General features: G+C 31.3%; 2 protein-coding genes across 3 annotated transcripts; one reads left to right on the top strand and one right to left on the bottom strand.

Moving 5' to 3' along the window:
• Positions 1-6,672: 6,672 nt before the first annotated feature.
• LOC106674339 lies at positions 6,673-8,439 on the bottom strand. Its single transcript, XM_014406982.2, has 2 exons — positions 7,983-8,439; positions 6,673-7,838 (listed from the first exon to the last, which is right to left on the bottom strand). Exons 1-2 carry the CDS (start codon positions 8,413-8,415, stop codon positions 6,673-6,675), a joined length of 1,599 nt encoding a protein of 532 aa, XP_014262468.1. The 5' UTR covers positions 8,416-8,439.
• A 4,486-nt stretch (positions 8,440-12,925) lies between these two features.
• Positions 12,926-19,263, top strand: LOC106670394. Of its 2 annotated transcripts, XM_014400689.2 has the most exons (4): positions 12,926-14,307; positions 14,465-14,836; positions 17,007-18,920; positions 19,002-19,263. In XM_014400689.2, exons 1-4 carry the CDS (start codon positions 12,996-12,998, stop codon positions 19,223-19,225), a joined length of 3,822 nt encoding a protein of 1,273 aa, XP_014256175.1. In that variant the 5' UTR covers positions 12,926-12,995; the 3' UTR covers positions 19,226-19,263. The 2 variants fall into 2 exon arrangements, with proteins under 2 accessions (XP_014256175.1, XP_014256174.1); XM_014400688.2 differs by having other exon boundaries at positions 17,007-19,263.
• Positions 19,264-20,449: the final 1,186 nt, after the last annotated feature.

Genomic DNA, 20,449 nt, shown 5'->3' with positions numbered 1-20,449 from the left:
TGTGTTATGACCAATTTTATTTTTGATTTATATTGACAGTATTTTGTTTAAAAATGTATAATGGAATTTAATAAAGAAATAGATGGGCTTAAATCAAGTAGGGTTGATACAATATGCTTATGGAAGTGAATTAATTGTGCAATCGTTTTATTAGAAATAGAAGAGAGAAATGAAGAACAATTTAAAATTCTTGAAATACTGAGCATCCCTCTAAAGTGATTTATGATAGGAAATAGTTATTTGAAGATCGTGAGATGCGGTTTGGTGTGACGTAGGTTTCAGAGAAACATTTTCTTTATTTTACCAACGTCTTGATCTTTATTGAGATCATCTAGGCTCAAAGTGTTAGTTTTCTGCGTAATTGTGTGATAAGAGGGCACTCTCAACACGACATAAAAGAATGTCACAATTATGCAGAAGACAAACACTTTGAGCCCTGAGAAGATGAAACGTTGGCACAGTGAAGAAAATGTTTTTCTAAAACCTACATCACACCAGACGAAGCCCCACGATCTTCAAATAATCATTAACTAAGGTCACATAGGTCACTAAACTCCATGCATAGGAAATAGTATTATATCAATTATTTTAGAGCTGTTGTAAACAAATTGTCATTTCAACTCCAAAAGACCTGACATTGGCTTTATTATTTCCATGTTAGGGCCCTCTTCTATTTCCTTTGTATGTCAATCATATCTCATATGTTTTTACTTATCTTTTATTTTCACATATAAAATGACGATTGATTATTATGAATGTAATAATACATTCTAATTGTAGCCCTATCAAGTTAAAGCAAAAAAAAAATATATATACATGAATAAATGCAAATCTTGTCCAGATATCCACAGATGGAAAAGTAATTTGAGGAAGGAACATAAAGTCAAATCTAATGTAAATAAGAAATATTTTGGTTTGTTATTTCCAAAGTTAAAGAAAAAAAGTAAACCCACGAAGTACAAAAATATCTGTGATCTGGAAAAAAAAATCCCAAGTAGACTATTCAGCAGATAGTAAATGCTTTATAGATGAAGATTTTGCTATGATGATGAAATATTCTAGATACAAAAAACACAAACCAAAAAGAGAAGCAAAAGTTGAAATAATTAAACCTGCATAAGTGTGTGTCAACTGGATGAATGACATTACAGATACAGATTATTTTTTACATTACTGACAACATCAAAAACAAAGCAATTACTTCTTTGGACCAACCTTCAATAACATAAAGACCAGAACTCACAGGAAAAGTAAATGTTGAAAAGCAAGGTGCCCTGTGTCTGGAGCAAATGGAAATGACATTGAAAGATGCAGAGAAGAGATAAAACTAAAAGCAACATCAAAAATGCTGAAAAGTTGAAGAAATGTTATCCTTATTTCCGCAATTAACTGTGTTGTAATGTAATAAAAAATAGATAACTTGAAAACCATTTTATTTCAATAATACTAATATATTGTAATTCGGTCACTGTTCATTTTGGTCTGCTTGTTCTCTGTGATGGTAATAGCAACTGTTAAAGTTTAATTTTTTTAAATTGCTTGTAGTGCAATAGACACTAATACTTATATTGTCTAAAGATTGGGATTCAATTTTATACATATTTAGTAATAATTACAATTAATTAAGGTTTTTAGTTGAGATAAAAGAGTCAATGGCACAAGCGGGATTCGAACCCATGATCTTCAGCTAGATAATTTAAAATTTCTGGCTTTTTTTGTCTTAAACACTTCAGAGAGTTTTGGTTTGATAGTGTAATATGCTGAGCTATGATAATCTTACCCCAGTTAAATTTCTCTATTTTAATGTAAATCTCTAATTTATTATTTTGCATTCATATAATATATTGTTGAGATAATTATAATTCAATTAATTAAGGTTTTTAATTGAGATAAAAAAATGTCACAAAGCGGGATTCGAACCCACGACCTTCTGCTAGATATGCCGCTACTCTACCACTTGAGCTATCGTGACCTCGATCCACTCGGACACTAACTTCCCATCTCAACCCCGTTTTTTTATCTCAACTAAAAACCTTAATTAATTGTAATGTATTAATTGGTCAAGCGGACCACGAAATTAGTGAATTTAGTAATAATAGTGAAAAGGTGAAATTTACTTTTAACAGACCACACAGAAAAATCTAACAATACTATTATGGTCCTCTGTGTTAGGACAACTTTTATTTTTGAGTTATATTGACAGTATTTGACAAATATTGGTACATTTGTTTATTATAATTTTCTAAAGAGCCCAGCCTGTCGTATTACCTATGAATTTAAAAATCCTCTATGTTTTGTCCATCTTTATAAAGCTTTTGTACAACCCATACTAGAATACCCTACACCTGTTTGGAACCCGTACTATCTAAATGATCAAAAAATTCTTCAATCTGTACAAAACAAATTTTTAAAAAAACTTTCTTACAAACTCAATCTTCCTCCAAACTCTATCTACCCTGGAATCCGTTCTGAATTTAAACTTTTTGAACTGGCACTAAGAAGGGATTGGCACTTTGATATTGTTTTTATATTTAAATTATTAAACAAACTCATTGTTTAATGTTTTTATGTCTTTCTCCCCTCTCTCAGTTATAGCTACACGTCTCTTCGCACTTTCTCAAAACCCACAAACTATTTTATATTGAATTCCAAAGCTCTAACTATATTCACTCTTCTCCTCTACACAGAATGATGATCAAAACTAACATCTGCATTAGCATTGACTTCTTCAATAGTTCTGTGCAATCTGTGAAAAACCATATCCTACAACCCTAGTTTAGTTGAATTTTCTTACCAGTTTATATTTTTTTAAATGCTTTTATATTTCATACTGTTAAAAATTTATTTTATTTACTGGTTCACCTAAATCTTGCACTCTAGTCTTATTATATATCTACAATGACCATTATTTTCATTAAAAATGCACCTAAATATTATATTTTCAATTGTCTTTCAACTTTATTTTGTTTACGTTGCCTTAATTTGGTTAGTCTTTCATTTTTGTTGTTCAGTTTTTACTCTTTAATTGTATTTTTATATTTATTATTTGTATGTACCGTTTATAATATTACCATGTATATATGTCCTTATTCTTTTTATATATATTATTTGTATTTTTTACATATATTGTTTTGTATATTATTTTTATTTTTTGTTATTGTAAAATGTCTTTTTATAGTGGATTTCGATCCATAAATAAACAAATAAAAAGATTATTTAATCATGGATAGTAAGCGCAATCTAATATTCTTTAAAGTTCCTCAATGACATATGATGTGATTGATGATAGGAAACAGGATGATAGGAAACAGTATGATAAAACAAAGGTGAAAATTATACTTTGCAATTTAACCAAGACCTTAGATAAAAAGTATACTTAATTAAAATTATTCTATCTGGTGAAATTTTATGGAAGTTTTTTGTGTTGATGATACTGCCAGAGTGCCATCTTACAGAGCAGTAGGGAAACTGTAGCAAGAGAGACAGATTTTTACCCTAAATTCTAAAATTGTACTATAAAAAACAATGTGTTGAGAGTCAGTCTTCTTTTTAACCCTAAGAAATATTTTTTAATAAAATGAGTACCACAACAGATGGGCCTTCATACCATGCATTGTCCTTCGCTTAGAGGAAATCCTGAGAGAAACCACCAACAAATCTGTGAGTCTCCTAAATTTATATTAATGAAATTGGCCATCATTTTGCTGCACTTTCCTGCCATACTTTTAACCCCGAATTCCAGTCTCAAAAATACCAATAATTAAGCACTGGTTTTACATTGTTCATTGTGAAGTAATTACTTATATAAACAGCCTCAAAATGACAAATAGCATAACAAGAATTTTCTATTAAAAAACTTCCTTTTTTTGGAGAGGTAAAGTTAAGACGTCTTTAATACGATTTAAGACTTTTGGATTCTCCTTGCCTCATTAAGAACAAGAACAAATTAATTACGGTAAAATTAGGAAAAAAATTGAGCCACTTTGGAACATGAAAAAATGTGAAATGGCTGAGAATTTTATAATGAACACACTGAAAAGTAGAAATGATAAACCCTGAAAATGAAACGGATCTAATTCAAAGAAAAGATTTAGTAGAAGTAGTTAGCAGAGCTAGGACAAAAACACGCAGACACTATTAATTCTAATGCAGATAATGAGGAGTATATCATTGAACAACATATCATGACATTCTACACGACAGGATTGATGAAAACTTGCTATTTACTTATGAAGATATGGATACTACAATAAAACCAATAAACAAATAATTATCCAACCTGCAAGTGTGTCCGAAAATGATAAAAGGAAGTCATAATTGGCAAATTGAACAGCTTATTCTGTTAAAGGATGAAAAGTCATTTCCACTGAAATGTCCTTTAGCAAGAGTGTGAGACACATACAGGAGCTGATGGATTAATTAGGGATAGCGACCCTAAAATCCCGAAACAAAGTTGTAAAGAGACCAATAAACAAAATTGATCATTTACCAACCCAAATCATAAATGAAAATTCACTTGGAGAAGAAAAAGTTTGAAGTTTCCTTTAATTTGAATTTGATACCAAACTTATATATTCTTTTCTTTTGTTTTATCTAATATTACTTGTTTACTCATCAAATTATGTTGAATACTTCTAATTATTTCAAAGTATACACTACTAACAATTTGATAATTTATTATATTTGTATTGAATCAATTAGTTGTCCAGTCATGTTAATGTACTACTCTTATTTGTCTTTCACTGATGCTGCCATTTTGCAGAGCAGTATAGGGTCTGTAGCAAGAGAACTCGATTATTACAGAAAACAACTGTGCTAATATTGAAAATTATGTACTATTTTGGTGTTGCGTGATTTTTCAAATGCATTTGAATCCAATTAACCGTAGTTCCTTTCTAACCAGGCTTTGCTAACAATTTAATTCAAGCTTTACGATTTGTAAATTTTTTAATTCATAGCCGAGTAGTCGCTCACAAGTTGTCAATTATAGCTCCTAAAGATCTGACATTAGGATTAGATTGGGTTTTCTAATATCTCTGGGCATTTTACATCATTTACAACAGTTTTTACTTATTCCTCATGGAGCCATATAGGTATTTCCTCAGCGCGAACAAATTATTCATTTATAGCTGTTCTAGTTGGTACATCTAATTTATTCCTTTGTAATATTGTTCTTTCCTTCAGTCCACATCCATACTATTATCCTCAGTTTGTTTATTTTATTCACGTACAACCAATGCCACATTCTCTGTTTCTACGATTTTTTTCACTTATTTTATCTAACATTTTATGAGTTTGTATAATTTCTTCCTTTGTACTCTTGTTCGTTCCTTCAGTCTGTGCACTCAATTGTTCAGTTATAACATTTCTTTTAATTCAGTTTGGACCACTTGTTTAAATCTTACAACGTTCTTGTAGTGATATTTGACATTGAAAGGCTGAATTACAATTTTCATTCGTGTTAGAAACTTCATTACACCTTATGTCCTCAGAATCAATCTGATTTGAATTTAACATTAGATTAGACTAGATTTTATGGCATATAGTTTACTTACGTTTTATTTGTTTCTCCTTAATTTCAAAATTGGAGTATCCTACTTGTGTTTCTACCGTTTCTGGATTATTATGACAAAAGAACTTATCTAAGCCGAAATTTTCAACCTAACAATCAAAATTTATAACACCGTTGTTCTATGTGTCTTTAGTGTTTTCTTTCATTTTCGATTTCAATTTAGTCACAAAGCTGTCCTTTATGTCAACTTGAAAATCTTCATTTAGTATTAATTTTCTTTTTAACTTTTCCTCCTTGGCATTGATATCTGACATAATAATGGTGTCCCTGTCTTTTAAATTAATGCTGTCTAATTCTTCATTTATGAATTGCATAGGGGATTGAATATTGTCTGGTTTGGAATTTACATTAGCTAACGGCTTCATTTTTAAAGATGTTTGTGAACGGTGCTTTTCCAAACGCTCCTTCATATTATCATCAAATTCAGGTAGCAATGTTTGAAACTTGCCATCAGGCAATGAATCGTCACTTGAGATGGGATGTGCAGACACTATTAGTGCTTCCATGTTTGCTAACATGGAGCTTAAAAAGGACTCTATGTCATTCATTACAAATACGTTGTGATAATGGTTGGACTCAATCTCAATGTTATCTATTTCTCCTAGGTCATCAGAATCAGTCTGATTGGAGTTTAACATTGGATTAGATGAGCTTTCTAATATCTCTGTGTTTTGTATATCATTTACTACAGTTTCTGTTAGTTCCTCATAGAGCCATACAGATATTTCCTCCGTCTGTACAATTTCTTCATCTATAAGAATAGTATTTTGTACAAGTCCATTTGATTTAATCTTTTTTTCTAAAGTTGGCATTGCTTGGTCACCATTGGACACACATGCTTCTTCAGTAAGTGTAAATTGTTCACTCACGCACTTAACTACTTCTTGTGTTTGTACACCTACGCTAATAGCTGTGCTCTCCGTTTGTATGATCTGTTAATTGGTGTAACGATTCTTGGCAGAGTTTGTACTGATTCATTACATATGTTTGTACAATTTTCCTAAGTTTGAAAACTCTGTTCACAAACTCTAATGGGATTCTCCTCAATCTGTACCATTTGTTCCTCTAGGCCAATAATAGTTGTCTCAGTTTGGATATTTTCATGCTTTGCATTCAAAAATATTGTCCTCAGTTTGTGTACATTCTTCATTTATAGCCAGTGCTACGTTCTCTGTTTGTACAGTTTTATTATCTAACATTTCGTAAGTTTGTACAACTTCTTCCTTTGTACTCTTGTTCTTTTCATCAGTCTGTGCACTCTGTTCAAATGTAAACAAAGCTAATTCCTCAGTCTGTGATATTTGTTCTCTGAGCATTGCTGCTTGGTCCTTTTGTATACCCTTTTCACTTGTTTTTGTGTATACTTTATCACTTTGTGTTGAATGATCTGTAACATTCATATCTATTTCATCAGTTTGTATAAATTGTTCAGTTACAAACATTGCTTTTTCCTCAGTCTGAACCAGCTGTTCTAATTTCTTACATGGTTCTCGTGGTAATGTTTGACTTTGAAAATCTGATATACAGAATTCATTTGAGTTAGCAACTTCATCACACGTTATTTCAAGTTTTGCATCATTACATCTCACGTGCTTGTTTGTACAACTTTTGTTAGCAACATGGGTTTTACGTTTAAGATTGATAGCCAGCTTTTTAAACTGACTGAACTTTCTATTTCCAATACCTCTTGTTTTTTGTTGTATTTGTGCATTGCTGCCAATTATGTTTACAAGCACTAACGTAATAAATTGGAATTTGGGAGTGTAAACATTCAATTTGGTTTCTGTATGTTGACTTGCCACATTTAATTGATCTGTCTGTATATTATGGTCACATTTACTGTAATTTTCCTGTTGTAATGTCCGCGTTATACTTTTAGTTACTAACAGATCTTCAGCATTATAATGAATTTTGTGGTTTGTTAATTTACAATTATCTGAATAATCTATTTCTTCTATTGGATTTTTTATAATTGCCATCGCATCTGTTAACTCTGTGCCTGATCCTGTCTTGTCATCAGATTTTGACATTCGTGGTTCTCTGGAATTCAACATCACTAGCAAATTTTCATCTAGGGTGTATGTTTTATATTCCGATATTTCAGTGCTTGGATGGTTATTTGTGTATAGGCTGGCAGGATCTTTTGAATCATTACATTCATTATTTACATAATCCAGAGGAGTTGATTTTGCACTATCAATATTACAACTTCTGCTTACCATCTCAAAATCACCTTGTTTACATTCTTTCGAAACAGTATTTTCCAATTGGATTCTCTCATTATCCAATATTTTTGAAATTTTGGAATTTGTTGTAACAGAATTGTCACACTTATTATAATAAACTTTTAGAGTATTCATTGAAAAAAAATTAGTCCCTTGTTCACTTGTACAAAGGGACTCTTCGGAATTGTACGTTTGAATTGTAGGGTATGATGTATTCCTATTGGCCATTTTTGATGTAATTACTGGAGACAGACATTTATCATCTATTGCCATGGGTTCATTCTTACAAAATACTTCAGAATGACCCTTCTCTAGAACAGTATGCTCCTGAAATATTATTACATCATCATCATCTGACCATCTCGTCTCAGAATTATCATTTTTCATTTCAAATATACTACTGTCCAATAATTTATTTGTAGAGGGCTTCCGTGTAATGTGTGGTTCTTTTGATAATCCTTGTTTATCAATGGACGATAAGTTGTTACATAAATCATTTATACCAATTTGTATTGGATTTTTAATTGTGTGTAGTTCATTGAATATTTGGGAATTTGATACCATGTAATATGTATCTGACGCTGCAATCCTTTCATCTATGCTTTCACCAAATTTCATCTCTTTTCTTACTTCAGTGATCTTTTGAATCTTACAATCATTATTTACAGAAACCTGAGGTGTTGATTTTCGACTATCAATACTAGAACTCCTGTTTACTTCTAATAGTGCTAACTTCACATCTGCCAAATAATCGCTTACTTTTCCTATTTCTTTCCCCTCATTTGTTATCCATCTTTCCCTTAACCCATCAGCATTTGAATTAATATTGAGGTTATTTTTTATTTATTTTACTTTGGTTAGTTTTTTTTTTTTTGAATTTTTTATTCATCAGTAGTAAATAAAATCAATATTTAAATCTCACTGATTATTTGTTGAAGTCTGAGTTGCATTAATAGGTAGAATTTGTATTTCCTGTTTGTAGAGGCACTTTTAATTGGGTGTGAATTTTTCTTTCATCCACTGTTTTTTGTTTTTTTATCGATGTGCAAAAGGTAAAGACAAACTCAGATTATTTCTCTTTATATTTTTATTTTATTTTTGTACATTTTTAAAACATAATATACTATAATATTTTGCCGATTAAGTCGATATGAGAAAGAGAGGTCAATAGTGATGATCTGTCGAACATTTCATACGAAAGGTGTTTTGATGTTCAAATTATTTTAAAATTGTAAACATTGGTCATTGGTGCTGAAATTACCAAGCTGTCAATAGACTCAGAGTCTAACTTTGGTTGGTAGGACAGACAATAGTGAGAGTAAGACAATGGAGAGTAGGACAATAACAAATAAATTTTAAAAATTATAATATTAACATATGATTTTTTTCCAATCTTATGAGAATAGTTTCCATGGTACCAAATATTATTTGTTAAGATAAAAAGTTGTCAACTAATTTGGTTGGTTAATTTAAAACTAACTGAGGCAATGGAATATCCTAATGAAAAACCGAGCACATCAAAAGGTAATTATTCATCAGATTTATCTATGTATAATCACCAATATTTATATACAAAAAAGAACGGAACTGTTAAAAAGAAGTGGAGCAGTATTTCTTTTAAAGTAAAGAACTTTATTAATCGAAAATTTACCAAGTCGTTCAAACATAATGTAAAGAAAACAAAATTAGAAGGCATCTGTGTAGAAAATCACTCCAACAATAAAAATTTAACGATACGTAATAGACCCTATTGTTTCAATATGCTACCACATAACATTCAAAATGACATTGACCAGATCAAACAAATTTACAATCGTTTATTGAAATGGATAGAAAATTTAAAGAAATTCCTGCACAATCCTAAATATGTTAAAAATTCAAATGTTAATAGATTAAATGCATTGGTAAAACAATTTGAAAAACAAGAAGAGAGAAATAGTGAAATTTTGAGATCTTTTATTAAAGGTATATATTCGCTTCGGAAGAAGTACAAACAGGAAACAAAAGGTCAACACAGGAAGATATTAAGCAAAATTAATACAAAAAAATATATACAAACTTCAACAAATAATCAGAGAGATTTAAAGACTGCTCATACAACCGTTGAAACTTTACCATTGGTGAATAGAAAATTCCCAAATAGCCTCAATATTAATTCAAATATTGATGTGTTAACTGAAAGCTGTACAACAAATGAGGCTAAAGAAAAGGGCGAAAGTCAGCCATCATTTGGCAGATGTGAAACCAGCACTATCAAAAAGTCACAGGACAAGGAAAATGACAGTAAAGAAATAAGAAGTAAATCTGAACGTCGTCAATCCAATGAACCTGGCGAAGCTGCCACCGCCATTCATTTAACAAATCAGGAATCAATTGAGGAAGAATTATATCTAGCAAAAATCATGGGTAAACTAGAAAAAACAACTATGCTCCTAGGTACAGTTAAATCGGGTTCATACGAACCACAAAAATCTGTTTTGGAAAAATCTGCCCCATCTTCTCAGAACAAAATTATGAGTAAAAATTTTGGAAGTTTGTCTCACAAACAATTAAATATCAATAGAACAGAAAACCTAATGAAACAAAGTAACATTCACATCCAAATAAAAGCACCTGCAAAAACACAAAATACAAATTCTACCTCTCAATCCAACAACATACAAACTGATAACAAATTAACACTACTTGGCAATACAGAAGACTTAATTGCTAACAATTGCTCTTTGCTTGCAATGATCAAGCTAAAGAAGGAAGAAGATCCCATCAAAGCTCAGTTGGTGAAGCAAATAGACGAAAACATTGAATTTTACTCTTACAATTCATTACTTGATATTAATTACCAGTCTTTCCGCAGTTTTTTAAGTGAAAATAGTATGATTTTTTCAGAATATGAAGATAACATTCAGAGTGGAAACTGTTATTATTATAAAAATCATGATAATAGAAATTTTTCTAATACCGCTGAAGCACATCTGTTAGTATCTAATGAAATATTTTCTCAAGAAGATTGGTTTTACGCAGACTTGAAAGATCCATCAGACTTAACCAATAACCTTGAGAGCACATGCACACACACTTACTCAAATGGGATGTCAATTTTGCCCCGTAGCAATGTTGGTTCTCAGTTTGCCGACCTGGAATATTCTTCTGCTTTAAAAGATAGGATAAAACATAGTAGAGATATGAGTAGAAAAAGTTCATACTCTTCCCAATTGAAGAAAATTAGTTCGGAAGTATTGATTTCTCACAAAAGTCTCACTCATAATGACGTGAATCCTAAGAATAATGGAGTCCAAATAAAGGACAATTTCGACGCCGATATACCGCTTCCTCCTGAGCCTTCTTCTAGTGACTCCAACATCGATCTAGAAGATAAATCATTAACAGATTTAAAACAGAATCAATACCTAGGAAAACGTACCCACTTGCTTCGAGCAAACAAAACACTACGAAATCGGAACTATAATATTCCCAGTATATATCCCATTTTAGCAAAAAATGAAGTATTAAATCCAAGATATGAAAAGTTGATTGAGAACAAAACAGAAAAATCCAGCAGCAGTATGGATGGCATATTTAAACAGAAAACGCTATGTACCCAAGAACACTACATCAAGGAGCATACCGGTATAAACAGAAAATTATCCTCAGAACACGAGGAAAAAATATCTGCTTCTTCCAAAGTAACTATGCTGCCATCAAGCAAAAATTCTGAATTAGGTTCATTAAAGGACCTTTCTCTGATTGAAATTAACTCAACATATGGAACTACAGCCAAACTGATGGAGCCAACGTCTCCAGAAGAACTCCATGCAGAAACTAAAGAAATTTTTCTCTCTAAAAATGGGACTTCTATTGACAATGAAGATAAAAATGATTGTAATGATGAAAAAGTTCAAACTATCAGACAACCCCAAACATTTTCTTTTAAAAATTTACATGATATCTGTAATCCTGATTTCACACCATTGCTTGAAAATAATGAAAATTGTCAAAACAAAGAATGCCAAGATATTACCGATTCAATTGGTGTTGAACCAAAAGTTGAAATTATTCCAGAACATGATCCTTGCGATTTGATATATAATATTCAAATCCAAGCAACAAAAGTTAACCAGGAAATAGGACTAACAAATCAAGAAAACCTTGTAACATTAAATGACAACAAAAAGCCAATGAGAATTTTGAACACCAATAAATCTGATGAATCAAATGAAAATGATTTAGAGGTTCACAATGTTCAGCTAAACACAGATTTCCAATTTAGCATTCTAAGAAAACAAGAAGCTTGTCCAAACAACACTTCATGTGAATTGATAGAGATGAAACAATCAGATAATTATTGTTTTCAAAACATTAACATGATATTTCCACAAAATGAGAATTCTGTGTTCAACGACGCCACTTTAGACGATGATCAACTAGAAACTGAATTGAGAAAAGAAATGAAATTTGGTCAAAGCATAGATGAAAGGATTTCAGCGTCAGAAACATATAACATGGCATCGAATTCCCAAATATTCAATGAACTACACACAATAAAAAATCCAATACAAATTGGTATAAATGATTTATGTAACAACTTATCGGCCATTGATAAACAAGGATTATCAAAGGAACCACTCATTACACGGAAGCCCTATACAAATAAATTATTGGACTGTAGTTTATTTGAAATGAAAAATGATAATTCTGAGACAAGATGGTCAGATGATGATGACGTAATAATATTTCAGGAGCATAATATTCTAGAGAAGAGTCATTCTGAAGTATTTTGTAAGAATGAACAAATGGCAATAGATGATAAATGTCTGTCTCCGGTAATTACATCAAAAATGGCAATACAAGGATTATCAAAGGAACCACTCATTATACAGAAGCCCTCTACAAATAAATTATTGGACAGTGATATATATGAAATGAAAAATGATAATTCTGAGACGAGATGGTCAGATGATGATGACGTAATAATATTTCAGGAGCATACTGTTCTAGAGAAGGGTCATTCTGAAGTATTTTGTAAGAATGAACCCATGGCAATAGATGATAAATGTCTGTCTCCAGTAATTACATCAAAAATGGCCAATAGGAATACATCATACCCTACAATTCAAACGTACANTACAGATCATTCAACACAAAGTGATAAAGTATACACAAAAACAAGTGAAAAGGGTATACAAAAGGACCAAGCAGCAATGCTCAGAGAACAAATATCACAGACTGTGGAATTAGCTTTGTTTACATTTGAACAGAGTGCACAGACTGATGAAAAGAACAAGAGTACAAAGGAAGAAGTTGTACAAACTTACAAAATGTTAGATAATAAAACTGTACAAACAGAGAACGTAGCACTGGCTATTAGTGAAGAATGTACACAAACTGAGGACAATAGTTTGAATGCAAAGCATGAAAATATCCAAACTGAGACCGCTATTATTTGCCTAGAGGAACAAATGGTACAGACTGAGGAGAATCCCATTAGTGTTTGTGAACAGAGTTTTCAAACTGAGGAAAATTGTACAAACATACGTAATGAATCAGTACAAACTCTGCCAAGAATAGTTAAACCAATTGAACAGACCATACAAACAGAGAGCACAGCTATTAGTGCAGGTGTACAAACAGAGGAAGTAGTTAAGTATGTGAGTGAACAATTTACACTTACTGAAGAAGCATGTGTGTCCAATGGTGACCAAGCAATGCCAACTTTAGAAGAAAAGAATAAACCAAATGAACTTGTACAAAATACTATAGTTATAGATGAAGGAATTGTACAGACGGAGGAAATGCCTGTATGGTTCTATGAGGAACTAACAGAAACTGTAGTAAATGATATACAAAACACAGAGATATTAGAAAGCTCCTCTAATCCAATGTTAAACTCCAATCAGACTGATTCTGATGACCTAGGAGAAATAGATAACATTGAGATTGAGTTCAACCATTATCACAAGGAATGTGTAATGAATGACATAGAGTCCTTTTTAAGCTCCATATTAGCAAACATGGAAGCAGAAATAGTGTCTGCAGATCCCATCTCAAGTGACGATTCATTGCCTGATTGCAAGTTTCAAACATTGCTACCTGAATTTGATGATAATATGAAGGAGCGTTTGGAAATGCACCATTCACAAACAGCTTTAAAAATGAAGCCGTTACCTAATATAAATTCCAAACCAGACAATATTCAATCCCCAATGCAATTCATAAATGAAGAATTGGACAGGATTAATTTAAAAGACAGGGACACCATTATTATGTCAGGTATCAACGCCAAGGAGGAAAAGTTAAATAGCAAATTAATACTAAATGAAGATTTTCAAGTTGACATAAAGGACAGCTTTGTGACTGAATTGGAATCGAAAATGGAAGAAACCACTATAGACACATTGAACAACGGTGTTATAGATTTTGATTGTGAGGATGAAGATTTTGGCTTAGATAAGTTGTTTTGCCATAACAATGCAGAAACTTGCAATTTTGCAAGTAAGGATAAACGAATGAAATGTAAGTATACTATATGCCATAAAATTGTTTTAATAAAAGGTTAAAAGTAAAGTAAAATTGAACAAATAAATCTGTACAGATAATTTCATGATTGACCATTGCAAAATGTAAATCTAATTAACTTTGTAAAGAAAAGCTAATATGTTTTGCTTTTTAGATACTCGACCATGTTCACTAATTCTTAGCTTAAAATACAGACCTTTATTCCCCAACTTAATCAGAAATAGGAGAAAGAAGCCTCCTAGAACCAACTCGAACATCGATAGGCCCCAAGCTTACAACAAAATGACAGAAAGAGTGAACTTAACTAAAAACAGGGATACGTTTGTTGAGATGGAAAATAACGATTATAAGTTTAGCCTTATAGGAACATTACCCAGATGTGATGAGGAAGGCTTACAAGATGAAATTGTGGAACCACAGCAGCTGCAAACATTTACAGATAATAAACTACATTTACAGAATGGTGATGGAAATGTAGGAAATCACAACTCCGAAACTAGGAAAAAACATAAAACTATAAAACATTGTAAGTTAAAACTTATTTTTAATTTATTTTTCAGAGAGAACAAAATCATTATGAACAATTAATGATTTTTAGAGAATTTTCGTAGTTTTATTGTAAATTCTGCTTCCAGTTTTAAGAAACATCATGTCATTTACAACTGCACAAATTGTCGAAGCAAGAACATTTTTGTTAGTAACAAAAAAGTAGTAGTATACTACCTACAATAAGCACACAATTGTACACCATTTTTTAAATTTTTTCTTTATTTTTTTATGTTTTTTTTTAGCCTGTAGCTCATAAAATTGTTTTTAATAGTTTTAGATAATTATCAATTTAATTGAAGAAACCTGCGACAAAAAAATGTGTACATTTAATTTCTCACATATGTATACAATTTTAAAAATTCATATTTTCAATGGTCTACTGTTTCGCTTATTTCTTTCATACACTGTTTAATAAACATTTGTTCATTGAACAATATAATTTGTTTAATAATTCGGAGTTTTTTTAATGTTATCTTTATGTCAGACATTTGATTTCCATGGCTTTCCACAATTCTTCATCCAAATGGAAAACTCGTTGTTCATAGTTTTTTCAGGCCAAAGTTTCCAATATTTTTCTTTTAGGTTTAGGTCGAGAGCCATTCAAAAATATTTACATTTAGTCCAGCCATTTCCTGTTTTAAGGTTTTAGAAGTATGAAGATAAGCAAAATATCGAGGAGCATTGTCCCATACAAAATATCATCTACGACATAGACCATTTCATACAACAGGGATAAATACGATGGGCTGTATGTAAGTCCAACAATCCTCTCCAGTGATAAATTCCAGAATAGTGTTTTACAGCGTAATTCACCTTAATCTTTGTGTTTCATATGGTTTACTGATCATAATTCAGCACAATTCAAAATGTGTATTCTCCTTGTTGGGTCTGTCTCTAGCAAATCACTTCATATATGGGAAAATTATTTTGCTAGGTATGAAAAACTGAAATGAAAATTGACTCATACCTTGCATCATCTCAATTTGCCCAGTACTTTTTGTTAATGACTTTTGTTATTACTTTTCTCAATTTTACATTGAATTGATGGAGTATCGTTAGAATTGGGCATGTAGTAACATTTAGATTTTCTTTTTTTATTCCAGTTAATGAGTTCTCTTTTGAATCTTTCTTCATTTTAATCTTTTGTTGGCTTAGTTTACAAATTTTTACTACCATGATATCAGTGAAAGAATATTTTTCCCAATTTCGCGGTATCTCATCTTCCACATTTTATTTTTCAACTGTGTGTTCAAATCCATTGAAAATATGTTTTTCTACATCATTTAAAACTTACTGGCTAAGAAAAAACAAAGAGACAATCATTAAGGAATTATATTTGGCAAACTTTGGATTGTTTGTTTTGTGATTAATCTTATATATTGTAAACATTCCAATTTCTTTGCTTTTATAATATTAGTATTTATTTACTATCTATGCACAAAATTGTCAAAGATTTTATACATACTGAAATCAATAACTATTTACTTATTTTTGCAGTATACTTTTTTGTCATGGAGGTGTGAAATTTGAAAAAAAAACTCTTTTTGGATTGAAGCAGATTATTGATATCTTAATTTTCAAATAATATACACGGTTTATTGAAATGAAAAATTTGTGTAAGCACAGGATTTAACTCCAACGCTCAACCAGTTGAGCTACTGTTATTTCGATCTCCCATGACACAAACTTATCGTTTCAATTGCCTTTATTTTTCCAAGATATATAAACTATACAGATGCACATTTTTAATCAATGATCTGTAAACTTAGTGAGAATCATGTATTACTTTTTGATTAATGTTCCAATGTTTAATTTACGATTTTTTTTTCATTTTTATTTGTATTATACGTGGAAATTAATATACACAAAATGAAAAATTTGTACCACTAACTTTGCAGATTATGTAGAAATATTTTGAAAGATTATGACATAAAAATATTTGATAATATTGTACGTACATTAATGAATAATGTAAGTTCACTATCATTAACAAGCTATCTGAGTCAGGTCTAATTTTCAATAATGTATTATTTTAGCAAATCAAACTTGTGTTGACATGCTGAGAGAACAATGCTGCATTAGAACACTTGAGCAAATATATATGTAATATCTGTCATGTAATATTACATTGCAAATTTTGTTTTCAGATTCTCGGCCATGTTCAATAGTTTTTAGGCTAAAATCCCAATCGGTCCCATTAAACGTATTTACACACAAAACAAAGATGGGGCGTTTGAAATCGAAGTCGGCTATGGAATGCGATACAGACATTAAAAATAAACTCTATTCATCGAGAAATGTGGAAAAAATAAAACAAAAACAAACTCGTAGATTTTTCAGTTCTTTGCCACCTGAAAATCACACTACCTCTTTAATAAATGTATGGGACTACTTCACTAGATCACCATTCAAGAGGACTTATGACGGAGACTACACTGATATTATAAACTCAGGCTTTCAACCAAATAGATCAACAGATAATGAGTGGGTAAGGAAACTACCTAAATCTGAGGAACATAAATGTTTAGAGGACATTGGGGATTTAGATTTTCAAGAATTCAGTACAAATAAATATAGTGCTGAAGAATCTCCAACTTTAAATATCCCCCTTTTAAAATCAGCCAGTGACGTATCAGCATCAGAAACTTCAGATGATGAAAAATGCACAAACGTAAAATTTAAAGTACCTACTTTATTGCCAGCAAATCAGGGGCAAATGCGTGTGATTCAAGCTTGGCCAGAGAATGGGAATGATATCAAGTTTAAGACAAGGCAGAAGAAAAAAATGGTTGAACGCCTTGCCCCCATCAATCTGTTAATAGATGAAGAATATGTATTACGAAAAAAGGAATCAAAAAAATTTGACAGGGTTATAATTGAAGATTTATCAACAGAAGAATTTGAGACAGTTACACATCTAAAACCATGTCACATCGAAATTGCTAACAATGAACAAAAAACTGAGTATCAGCAAAAGATTAACACATTTAATGCTAATACAGAAAATCTAAACAAACAAGTGAAATTTTTCTCTGTACAAAATGAGCCTCAACGATTCGATGACTTAATAATTGAAGACTTGGCAACAGAAACATTTGATATCACATCTGTAGGACTTAAACCGCGCTGTTTTGAAATACATAAGAATACCCAGGACCATGATTACAGAAAACGTGATGTAAGAGTTCATGCACAAGAAACAGACCACCCATTAAAAAGTGAAAATGGCTATTCTTCATCTCTGCTACAGGATGATGGTATCGTGTGGGTAAAACCACTGCATTCGCCCAATGCTGATAATCGTAGCATTGATAACAGAATTGAAAAGAAAGCTTTTCTACCAATGCATAGAAGTCAGAAATATAAAAGTACAGATACGAAATGCTCATTGTTGACTAAAGAATTGAGACCGTGTGAAGATGTAAGGTTGGATAACGTTACAAGAGCCGACAAAGATAATGCAATAATGAATGCATTTGGATCTATGATGGATTTGTGTAATGATAATCTTAAAGACAGCATTACTAGACACTTGGAATTGAATTTGCCAATCACATCACCACAAAAGATTAACAGGACTTCTGGCCTTATAAATCTTAACAACGAAATTAATTTGTCCTCAAGTTTTTCTAAACAATCGCCCTCTTCCAAAATATCTCTAATTCCTACTAAAAAATGCACGAATGCAAGCTCTTTAAGAAAGATAACATATTCTACACGCAGTTTGTCAAGTAAGGGAATATATTCTTCTTACAGCCCAATCAAGTTGATGCTAAGAAAAAATTTATACACGAGTAAATGCAAATCTTGTCCAGATATTTACAGACGGTTCAAAAGCAATTTGAGGAAACATAAAGTCAATTCTATTGGGAATAAGAAATCTCTTGGTAAAATATATCCAGAATCAAACAAGCAACTAAACTCCATGAAGTACAACGAATACCTACATGAGCTAAGGAAATGTAACCAAGTAAAATATTCAGTTGATTGTGAAAGTAGAGATGAAGATCTTACAATTATGATGGAATGTGCTAGGAACAAAAATCACAAACCTAAAAACGGTAATGCTAGAGAAACTGAGGATCACGAAATAATTAAAACTGTAGTAGCATGTGTCAATTGGATGAATGATGTTATTTCAGGTGCAGATAACTTTTCTGCCTCAGAAGGCAACATGATGAACAACATTAACAATGATGAAATTACATCATTGGAGCTACATTCATTAACTGAAATGCTGCCACTCACACAAAACGTAAACGTTGAGTCCGTGTCTGGAGAAAATGGAAATGACAAGGAAAGACGCACAGAAGTGACAAACTTAAAGGAAACATCAAAAATAACCCTTGCTGAAAAGAATTTCTAAAATGTATAAATGTATTATAACATAATAAAAAATAAATAACTTGAAGATTTGTTTATTTCAATAATACTACAATTTAGTCATTACTAATCATTTTATCCTGCCTATCCTCTCTTTGTAGGTAACTTTAACTGTTAGTTGCTAACCGGGCGAGCGCGGATAAGCACCGATTGGGCGGAACTTCTTCTGTCCGCACTTTTTCCATTTAATGGTGGACAACCGGACAAGAAACTAAGCATTAACTGTTAGTATATAAAAAGAAAAAAATGCTTTTAGAGCACTAAACTGTATTATTTATATTGTCTAAAGATATTGGGATTATATTTAATATATTAGTGAAAAGGATTGAAATAAGACAATTTTTGTTGTTTCCCCCATGCTCTTTACTTTTAACGGACCAATCAAATATGTTATTCAGCTTAGCAGTTCCTGGTAGTATGTTGGATTGGTCCAATTCAAATCTATCTGGCCATTAACATTGAAATGATGCTTTTACTGACCCTACTCTATTGATGGTTCTTCCTAGTCGTGTTGCAGCCTATTTTATTTTTCATTTATATGAGCTATATTTTGAAGGACAAAAATTAAAGGCACATTGACTTATTATTTATTTGCTACAGCTCAGCCTGCTTGAGTGTGGCTTTCACTGCCTATTTTTTGTTTTAAATATTACAGTTGTATTCTGTTGGCTTTTTGTTTTCCCGTTTTATCGTCTTACTTAGTTATTAATTAAAATAATTACAGTCGATGAGATTCTATGACAGTTTAATCCATCCAGTCATTTTAGTATTTTATTCATGCATTTTAGTTTTATGTTTTCATTTACAGTTGACACATAAATTAACTACAATATGAATAATTTGTGTCAGTTCAGGCATGTAAGCCATGTACCCTTCAGGATGTACTGGACATTGTTTGAATATAGCAGATAGTGGACGTTATGCGTATAGTTTTTATTAATTTATATATTTATTTAATGTTATTCCTTATTATATATATGTATAAACTTAAACTATTTCCTCAATTGCTGAAAAAAGGCTTGTTATAAACTTATTTTAATCAGATGTCTGATGCGAAGTATTTAATACAAGACAATCACTGTGTGTAACTTGTACTAAGTTGGTCTAGTGTAGTAGTAATAATAAAAAAAAGAAGGAATTTATGCTGAATTTGCTTGATTGAATTAATTACATAACTATTGACAATTTTAATTGCGCTTAGTTTGAT

The sequence above is a fragment of the Cimex lectularius genome, unplaced genomic scaffold (genome assembly GCF_000648675.2).
Source record: "Cimex lectularius strain Harlan isolate CLEC.00 unplaced genomic scaffold, Clec_2.1 scaffold61, whole genome shotgun sequence".
NCBI lineage: Eukaryota > Metazoa > Arthropoda > Insecta > Hemiptera > Cimicidae > Cimex > Cimex lectularius.
This window is presented reverse-complemented; position numbering and strand designations above follow the sequence as displayed.